The sequence below is a fragment of the Chenopodium quinoa genome, unplaced genomic scaffold, assembly GCF_001683475.1.
Source record: "Chenopodium quinoa cultivar QQ74 unplaced genomic scaffold, ASM168347v1, whole genome shotgun sequence".
NCBI classification, from domain to species: Eukaryota; Viridiplantae; Streptophyta; class Magnoliopsida; order Caryophyllales; family Amaranthaceae; genus Chenopodium; species Chenopodium quinoa.
The window spans coordinates 2,600,194-2,610,460 of record NW_018745248.1 but is presented as its reverse complement, the minus strand read 5'-3'; the positions used below and the strand labels follow the sequence as shown (position 1 = coordinate 2,610,460).

The 10,267-nt window shown below is 38.5% G+C and overlaps 2 protein-coding genes across 2 annotated transcripts; both read left to right on the top strand.

Moving 5' to 3' along the window:
• The first annotated feature begins 6,339 nt into the window (after positions 1–6,339).
• Positions 6,340–7,134, top strand: LOC110711289. The gene has a single exon (XM_021889668.1). The coding sequence runs from the start codon at positions 6,340–6,342 to the stop codon at positions 7,132–7,134; it is 795 nt and encodes a 264-aa protein (XP_021745360.1).
• A 1,129-nt stretch (positions 7,135–8,263) lies between these two features.
• Positions 8,264–8,983, top strand: LOC110711288 (ATP-dependent DNA helicase PIF1-like). Its single transcript, XM_021889667.1, has one exon. The coding sequence runs from the start codon at positions 8,264–8,266 to the stop codon at positions 8,981–8,983; it is 720 nt and encodes a 239-aa protein (XP_021745359.1).
• The last annotated feature ends 1,284 nt before the right edge of the window (positions 8,984–10,267 follow it).

Sequence of the window (10,267 nt, the reverse complement as noted above, 5' to 3'; positions counted from 1 at the left end):
GCTAGATGCCCAATTCGGGAAGTTTTTGGAGACTTTGAGAGAAGTCCACCTTTCTATACCATTCACTGATGCTATTAAGCAAATGCCTAACTATGCTAGGTTTTTAAAAGATATATTGAGTGGTAGAAGAAACTGTGAAGGGGTAGAAACTGTTAACCTCACTGAACACTGTAGTGCTATAATAATGAACAAAATGCCTCCTAAGTTAGGAGATCCGGGTAGCTTTTCAATCCCTTGTGATATAAACAAAATGAATATTGATAATGCTTTGTGTGATCTTGGAGCCAGTGTTAGTCTCATGCCATATTCTGTTTATCAACGATTAAATATAGGAGAACTTCTTCCCACTAACATATCCCTTCAATTAGCCGATCGATCGATCAAATTTCCAAAGGGTAAGGTGGAAGATGTTCCCCTAAGGGTGGGGAAGTTTGTCAAACATGTTGACTTTGTGGTCCTAGATATGGATGAGGATTTTCATATACCTATAATTCTAGGACGTCCTTTCCTAGCTACTTCGGGTGCCCTTATTGATGTAAAGGGTGCCAAGATTTCATTGAAAGTAGGAAAGGAGGTTTTAGATTTTGATTTAAATAAAACTATGAAATATCCTTGTTCTAATTCTGATAATTGCATGATGGTTGACACTGTTAATTCCATTGTCTCTGATATGCGTAAAGAATTATTCTATACTAATCATGATTTTGAGTTGAATGAGAACAAGGAAAATAGGGACATGGAGGAGCAATTTCTAGATGCATTAGATGTGACCATTGCAAAGGAGGCTAATGAAGCACCAAAGGTAAAGCTTAAACCCCTTCCAACACATCAAGGAAGGGTTTCCCCTGTGTTTGTAGTACCTAAGAAAGGGGCGGTGACTATTGTCAAGAATAAGAATGGTGAGCTTATCTCCACTGCAATGGAAAGTATTGATTATGGGTAACCTGTAATCCATGTGTTGCGTCAAGCTAATGACGTTAAAGAAGCGCTTCCGGGAGGCAACCCGAGACCCAGTCAATGAGGTACTTTTCTCTTCCCCTTTTTGCCTTCTAGGTAGTCTCTCGATGCCTGACATTGAGGACAATGTCTATACTAGCTTGGGGGGGTGAATGGTTTCCTTGTTGATTTTCCCTTGTTTTTCTTCATATTCCTATAAAAAAAAAACGAGTTTCTTTTTGTTTCGTTTTGGTTTGTTCCTATCTAACCTGTGCAGATATGAAGACTCATGGAGGTAGCATTAGGAGCTTCGCCGCATCTCATGTTGTCTTAGTGTGTTTTCAAGAAGCATCTGGTGAAATCTTTCCCTTTTCCTTTAGATTTTTTTTTTGTTTTTGTGTGCTTAGGATAGTTTAGTTTAGGAAGAAGTTGAATGGTTAAAGGATGTTTGATCGGTTCTAAAGAACCTGAGATCATTGATGTTGATATCAATTGATCACTTGTTTGTCGATTGGGATTATTATGTGATTTTCATGCCTCTTTATGAGCCATTTAGCTTGTTTAGATTACTTAGTTGTTTATATATGTGTGCAATATAGGAAAAGCTTCTGTTATGAGAATGTGTAGTCTAGTTTATATGATTTGCCTCATAGTCTTTTCCTATATTTTTGGATCGTGATAAACTTGTCTAATTGCATAAACTTTTGGAATAATGTTCATATTTGGATTCGAAACGTGAATGAATGTGTGTGGAATATCTATTTGTACTTAAGCCAGTGATGAATACACAGTTTGAGTCTATTGTTGATCAATGTAGACGAGTCTAGGCGAAGGTAGTTGGTTAGAACACTTTTGTCATGTGAAACTCTATGCCTTTGGGCTGTGGTAAGATGGAGTCGCTTCCCATTTGTGGATTTGATCCCCTTAATTGGTAGTTGCTTTGTTTTTGAATCCTGTGAGGTTTTATTGTTCTAGCCTTCATCATTCTTCTTGAGTGACATATTTGGATCCTTGATTACGCATGTTTCGATCTTTGTGTTGACTTGAAGCTCCCAAGACCGACTTGACACTTTTAAGGGAGGAAGAGGGCACCTTTTTCATTTTTCTTATTCTTGTTCCTTTTGTTTTGTTACAAATTAATTTTCTTTTTACATCATCTTACTTGCTAACCATGTTGAGCCTTTAATTCCATTCTTGGTTACCCATGTTACAAACCCGATGGCCAATGTTTTACCAACCCTTAGTTGTGAAGCGTTTACCTCGCAAGGTTTGTTTGAGCTTATTGTGTATAAACCAAGAATAATGATCGATAGTTGGTTTGAGCAAGTTTGAAAGTGAGCTTAATTGTAAAGATGTAATATGAAAATTTGTTTTTGAAAAAAAAGAAGAAAAAAAAAAGAAAAGAAAATCAAAATAAAAAAAAAGGAGAAAAGCCGTCCGAATTGTGAAAAAGGCGAGGACATATGAATAAAAGCTTTGAAGTTTGAAAAAGGTGATTTGAGTGTGTATAACATAGAGAGTTTGGGATGTGTAAAAGTGTGATCAATGTTTATTGTGGAATGTAAATTGCATCTTTTGAACTATTGTTTTTGAGAATTGTGATTCTTGCGCTTCATTTAGGAATTAACCCCATTTTTTAAATTGTTTTCACCTACCTTACCCATTGCCAATACATTACAACCCTTTAAGACCCTTAGACTTTAGAGGTGTTCGGTTCTCAAACGGTGGAGGGAGATACCTTTCAACCCTATGGAAAGATTATGCGTAATCGAGATGTCGGGATACCTTTGTTATTTCCTCAAAATATCACTTTTTCCGGTTCCTTCGAGGAATCACGAGGGGCCAATTAGGGTGGTGATTTGAAGCAAAAGGGGAGGACGTGGCCGGTTTGGTTGGGTTTAAAGGGAAGCATGACTTCTTTGTTCTCTATGCTTGGTTTAGGTTTTGTTTGCATTTTGATCAACGATACCTTGGATTGTGTGTCTCGTTGCTTGTTTGAGTGAGTTTTCATTCCGTGCATGGTTGTTCTAAGTAGGATCCATTGACTTCATTCCGTGCTAAATTGGATTTATATGTAATGGCAATAGTTTATTTGATCATGTGTGTGTGTGTATCCCTTAGTTTTGCTCGAGGACTAGCAAAAGTGTAGCTTGGGGGATTTTGACAAGCGCACATTAGGGCGCGCTTTAAGGCATATAAATGGGTGATTTTGGATGTATTTAGGCCCGTTTTGGTCGTTTATTGCCTTGTTACGTGCTTCACGGGTTTCGGTCTGTTTTTGGTGTGTTAACAGGTATAGTTGACCAAGTTATGTCGAGTCCCGAACCATTGGTGCGTTATCAGGCTATTATCGATCCTAGTCCACCAAGCTAAGGCTTTGCTGCGGTTCTCAAGGCCTTGAAAGGCAAGTTAAGTAGCAGGCAAGGCAGAACAGTTCACAAATATGACACTTGTTCACTATTTTTCTCACAACTTTCGGTATACAAATGATAATGGAGTGATTCCAATTGCATTAGAAAGTAGACTTGAAGAGCTTTCCAACGATATATTGCACGCCTCAAACGGAGCTCTGGATAAGAAGTTGTGATTGTTTTAAGAAGACCAAAGTGCCTGCAACCTTCCTGCCTATGCTGCACGGCCGTGCCAGATTCAGCACGGCCGTGCCAGGCATTAGCACGGCCGTGCCAGATTCAGCACGGCCGTGCCAGGCATTAGCACGGCCGTGCCAGATTCAGCACGGCCGTGCCAGGCATTAGCACGGACGTGCCAAGCCAATTTTCAGCACGGCCGTGCCAGATTCAGCACGGCCGTGCCAGGCATTAGCACGGCCGTGCCAGATTCAGCACGGCCGTGCCAGGCATTAGCACGGCCGTGCCAGATTCAGCACGGCCGTGCCAGGCATTAGCACGGCCGTGCCAAATTCAGCACGACCGTGCCATAATTGAAGATATTGCGGATCAGCTACTGCCATGCTTGCACGGCCGTGCCACTTCCAGCACGGCCGTGCCGATTCACGAAGGGCAGCCTGCGATTTACTTTCCGATTTAAAACATATATATATAGCCCGATTGTAAGGGTTAAGAGACAGTTTTAGAGATAGTTTTTGAGAGCCTTTGTAGAGAGTTATTGGAGAACGTTCTTAGTTTTAGATATTCATTAGTTTTCTTAGAGATTATTCTAGCGATTTTAGTTTTCTTGGATTGATTTGAAGCAAGATTTGTGAAGATTCTTTGTATTATTCATTGACGACGGATATCAAAGTTCTGAACTTTTCCATTGATTCGCATCAATACAATTGGTATTATTCATTCTTGTTTATTAATCAAGCTTTATTATTCCTTAATCAAAATTCATGTTTATATCTATTATGCTTTTGGAATTCATTATTGCTTTGATTATGAATATGTGTGAGTAGTCTCCTAGCTAGGGTTTCGGGATGAAACCCAGCCTAGGTAATCTATGTAATTGAGGAATGATTTTGATAAACGGATTGTGATTAAATTGATTATATGCGATTGCATGTTAATTCATTATAATAGGAGTAGCTAACCTAGAATCTTGAATTTGATTGCATGATATCCTTGATTTGAACAAGAGATTGTGAATTGAGTATTTCATTATTGAATGTGGTTTGATTATGTATCGATTAATGTTAAGTGCATGAGAAATCCAAGCTTAGTATTGCCCGTTGTCTTCCTATCACATGATATTGATCAGACATATAGTCTTTGCATATCCCGTTTGTCTCTGTGATTCCTTGTTGCGTAGTTACCGATGGTTTGGTGAATTCCCGTTCTCCCTAGTGTCTTAGTTTATTGATTTATTCCATCTTATTAGTAGTATTTTAGAACACCATTTTCCATTGATTTCGAACTAGCTTAGGTTTAAGATTGATTTGCAATTACTCTCGTTCCTCGTGGACCGAACCTTTATTTGCCATTGTACTTGGTTATAGGGTGTTCGTATAAGTATTGTTTGATTGAGAGTTAGATTGTAGCAACCGATTTAACCCTCGTCAAATATCCAAGGTGGTAGCACAATTTTTGGTGATAGTGGCATTCAAGGCAATCCTAATGTAATGCATAACAACAATGTTCAAAGAAGAAATAGGGGAAGAGTCTGTCATCGTTCTGCAATAAACTTTCATGAGCAAAGAGGAGTCCCGATCGTTCAACTATCACCTCCGAGAACGTGTGAGTTTTGTCAAGCTCGCCTTTTTCATAATGAAACATCCCAAATATGTTGTTTGTCTGGGAAGATTATTTTGCCAACCTTACCTGTTCCCGAAGATCTACGTTCTTTATACATTGATCAAACACCTATTGGAATACAATTTAAGAGTGACATTAGAAAAATTAATCACTTATTCGCTTTAACCTCCATGGGAGTGCACTTAGATGAGAGCTTAGCTAATGCTCAACACGGAGTATACACATTTCGAGCTCAAGGGTCTATATATCACAAGATAGGCGGGCTGTTCCCAAGTACATCAGAATCTCGACCACGATTCCTTCAGTTGTACATATATGACACTGAGCATGAGGTTGAAAATCGTCTTGCGGAGAATAACACAATACGACAAGATATTGTAGAAAAAATTAAAGCCATCCTTGATCGGTGCAATCCTTTTGTTCATAATCTTCGAAGTTTGGCTCAACAAGGAAACATACAAGAATGTGCACTCCGTATTAATGAACAACCATCAGATCGACCACAATATTGTCTTCCTACTGCTTCTCAAGTTGCGGCTGTGATTGTCAGAGGAGAACAGGTTGCGAACTTAAATCCAAGGGATATTTTAGTTCAATCAACCTCTGGCCAATTAATGAATGTGTTGGATACTGCTGGATACTATGATCCCCTTCAATATCCATTATTATTTCCATACGGTTCTTATGGATGGTCGATAAACAGTCTTGATAATAATGGAAGAACCATACCTTGCCGAGCATTCTACGCTTATATCATTCAAGTAAAGTACACTCCTCTCTCGGATTAACATGTAGATTTATATTATTTTCTCATAATTTAACAATACTTTATTTATTGTAGGTACGACAATATATCTCCATCATCTTAATGGCAGGGCGCTTATTTCAACAATTCATTGTTGACATGTTTGTGAAAATTGAGGTAAATAAGCTAAGATGGATTCGAGATAATCAAGATACAATTAGAGCTGAATTGTATCAGGGACTTCAAGATTGTTTAGATGTCTGAGAACTCAATCCAGGTTCTTTTCTTAAATATGTTGTTTGCCTTTAATTTTATTTTTACTATTATTATGTACTATAATATAATTTACGGTACATTGTAATTATAGCAAATGCCGGGAAAACAACCGTTCTACCTTCTTCGTTTGTCGGGTGTCCAAGAGACATGAATCAAAGATTTCAAGATGCAATGGCATTAGTTACACATTATGGAAAACCAGACCTGTTTTTGACAATGACATGCAACCCATCGTGGAGAGAAATTGTAGATGAGTTATTGCCAGGTCAAACAGCACAAGATTGTCCCGACTTAATCACCAGAATATTCCATGCAAAATTTGAGGAATTCAAGATGGACGTTGTAGAAAAAGGCGCTCTAGGGAAGGTTATTGCCTATGTATATGTCATTGAGTTTCAAAAAAGAGGCTTGCCACATGTTCACATGCTGCTCATTTTGGACGAAAAAGACAAACTAAAATCTCCGGAAGAGTATGACACATTTGTGAGAGCCGAGATACCTGATAGAGATGAAGAACCACGATTATATGATGCTGTTTTGAAGCATATGACCCATAATCCGTGTGGCGAAGGTCGTCAAAATTCTTCTTGCATGGAAAATGGGGTTTGTAAACGTAAATTTCCTAAACCCTTTGCAGAAAGCACAGTCCAAGGCAAGAACTCATATCCTATTTATCGTTGTCGTGGTGATCGTTCGCCAGTGCCTTTACATGAGAATAGTGCAACCTTCGTTGATAATGGTTGGGTTGTTCCATATAATTCATGGTTGCTACTAAAATATGATTGTCATATCAATGTAGAGATCTCTAGTAGCATCAAGAGTGTAAAATATTTGTACAAGTATGTGCATAAGGGTGTAGATCGTGTTTCAATGGAAGTTCGAACAGGGGCTGAACACAATGAGATTCAACAATATGTGGATGCTAGGTGGGTATGTGCACCTGAAGCATTATGGAGGATATATTAGTTTCCCATTACTCGAATGTGTTCATCTGTTGATCGATTACAGCTACATTTGCAAGATATGCAAATGGTTAGATTCAGTACAAATCAATCTATTGAAGACATCCTTCAAATGCCACAAAAATCTCGAACTATGCTCACAGAGTTTTTCAAGATGAATTCCTTAGATCCAGAGGCAAGAACATACCTATATAGAGAATTTCCTCAACGTTATCGGTGGCTGACAGCTACAAAAACATGGAGAAAAAGGAGGAGTACACAAAGAGTGATAGGTAGAATCTACACAGCCTCACCAATGGAAGGAGAAAGATTTTTCTTGCGTTTGTTGTTGGATCATGTTAAAGGCCCCGAATCATTTGAGCATCTACGTACTGTCAATGGGATTGTTTATTCTACTTTTAGAGAAGCAGCTGAAAAACTAGGTCTCATGGAGAATGATGCAAGCATTCGTGATTGTTTGCGTGAAGCATCAAACTCTAAGATGCCATCATCATTGAGAAGATTGTTTGTCACGTTATTGGTTTATTGTCAACCAACTGGGGTTCGATCTTCATGGGATGAATTTTATCATTACATGGCTGAAGACTACTTATATTCAACTTCAACAAATCCAGAGCTGGTACGTGATTCAGTTCTCTATGATATAGATCGCATGTTAAAACAATTAGGAAAGAGTGTCAATGACTTCGACTTACCTAAAATAAACATGCGATTGGATGGAAATGCACAAGTAGCTAGAGCCATACATGATGAATTATCAGCACCAGTGCCCCCTGAAGACGTGCATTGTGCGGAGCATCTTAATGACGACCAACGGTCTTCATTTGATATCATAATGGAAGCTATTGATGCAGAGAATGGTCGAATTTTCTTTATAGATGGTCCAGGTGGGACAGGTAAGACTTATCTATATCGAGCCATACTTGCAATAGTCAAGCTTAGAGGGAAATTTAGATTACCAGTAGCCAGCTCAGGTATTGCTGCCACACTATTGCATCGAGGAAAAAACCGCTCATAAAACTCTTGGTATTCCGGTTACGCTGCATGCTTCGTCAACTTGGAAGTTAAGTAAACAAGATGTAGAGGCGCAATTGGTCAAGTATGCAGCTGTCATTATATGGGATGAAGCAACAATGACTCATCGACATGCGTATGAAGCAATTGATCGTAGTTTAAGAGATCTAACAGGGGTTGATGTTCCATTTGGCGGCAAAGTCGTAGTGTTTGGTGGAGATTTTAGACAAATTTTACCCGTTGTACCAAAAGGAACAAAGGCTCAAACTATAGATGTGTGTTTGGTCAGGTCAACACTATGGAGACATGTTCAGCTACTCCATCTCACTCAAAATATGAGATCGATACAGGATCCTGAATTTGCAGCCTTTCTTTTAAGAGTTGGAGATGGATGTGAGCCTACAGTTGATGAAGACATGATAAAGTTACCATCTTCAATATGTGCAGGAAATGGTGATAATATTTCAGTTGATAATCTTATCCATCAAATATTCCCAAACCTCACTGAGCACGTAGGTGATGTGTCATACATGGTACAAAGAGCTATAATAACACCAACAAATGACGAAGTTGACATGCTTAATGAGAAGATACTTACAGAGTTTGTCGGAGAAGAAAAAACCTATTACTCATGTGACACTGTTCCAGAAGATCGTCAAAATCTCTATCAACAGGAGTTCTTGAATTCATTATCCTTTGGTGGTTTTCCACCACATATTCTTAAGCTAAAAGTTGGCTCTCCAATCATGCTTTTGAGAAATATTGATACAAGTAGTGGGTTGTGTAATGGGACAAGGTTAATATGTAGTTGGTTAAGGGATCATGTGATTGAGGCATAAATTTTGACCGGAAGTCATAAAGGGACACGAGTGTTCATTCCATGTATTCCTTTAAAAACGGCAGAAGATGTGAAGTTGCCATTTGAAATGATCCGGAAACAATTTCCTGTGAAATTGTGTTTTGCTTTGACCATAAACAAATCGCAGGGGCAAACCATTCCTCATGTTGGTATATATCTCCCCCAACATGTTTTCAGCCATGGATAGTTATATGTTGCACTATCGAGAGGGACCTCACAAGAAACAACCAGAGTTTTGGTTAGTAAAGGAGATGTTCGAGGTAGATGTGGTGTATTTACAAAAAACGTGGTTTACAAAGAAGTCCTCCTGCCTCATATGCCACAACCCTAATTACCAGGTATAATCGTAAATATTAAACATGCATACATAACTATTTAATTAATATACATCTATGAAATGACTTCTTTATCTTCTTATCAGGGAGCAAGCTAAGCGTGATAAAAGTCAACAACTAAGCATCAAAAGTGTATGGAAGCAAAAACAACTCATGCTAAGGATATTTTTTTATGTTTTTTATAGTGTAATTTTATTACAGCATTATCTCCAAGTATATCTACAATATGTATGCGAAAATAATTTCAACTCTTAATTTTCATAAAATATCATGTATGTATGTGGTATATTGTGCACGCATGGCGTGCATATTTTAGCTTGTATATTTAATGTAACGGCATAACTTTGCCCCATTACAAATAGCCTGTTACAAATGAGATTTTTTCCACTAGTGAATTTAGATTTGCGCCTATGTAGGTGCGATTGCTCGGCGTTCCTTTTAATATGCGGAATAAGAAAACTATGACTAAAATTGGCGATTTCTTAAGGATTTTTATGGAGATCGATGATTCAAATTCCCTTGATTCGGGAGATTTTATGTGGATAAAGGTTATGACTGACATTGAAAAACCTCTCCCACGAGGTCTGTTCCTTGCTACTAGTCCATCTACTTCGAAGTGGATTGCTCTAAAATACGAATGTCTAGCAGATTTCTATTTCTTTTGTGGACGAATGGACCATACCGAGATTGGGTGTTCTTTCAAGGACGAAGATAAAGAAGTATGCAAGGAGATTGTTTATCAGTACGGCCCGTGGTTACGTGCCTCTCCTAGAAATCAGGTGTGAAAAACAGATGTTGAGATTGAAAGTGGGAAGAAGTTGAGGGACGGTTTATTCTCAATGAAGAAAGCTCGCATACCTTGTTATTATGATTCAGATGCTGTGAAACTAGGTTCTCCTGGCGTGGCTCGAAGGCTGTAGTTCCAACCC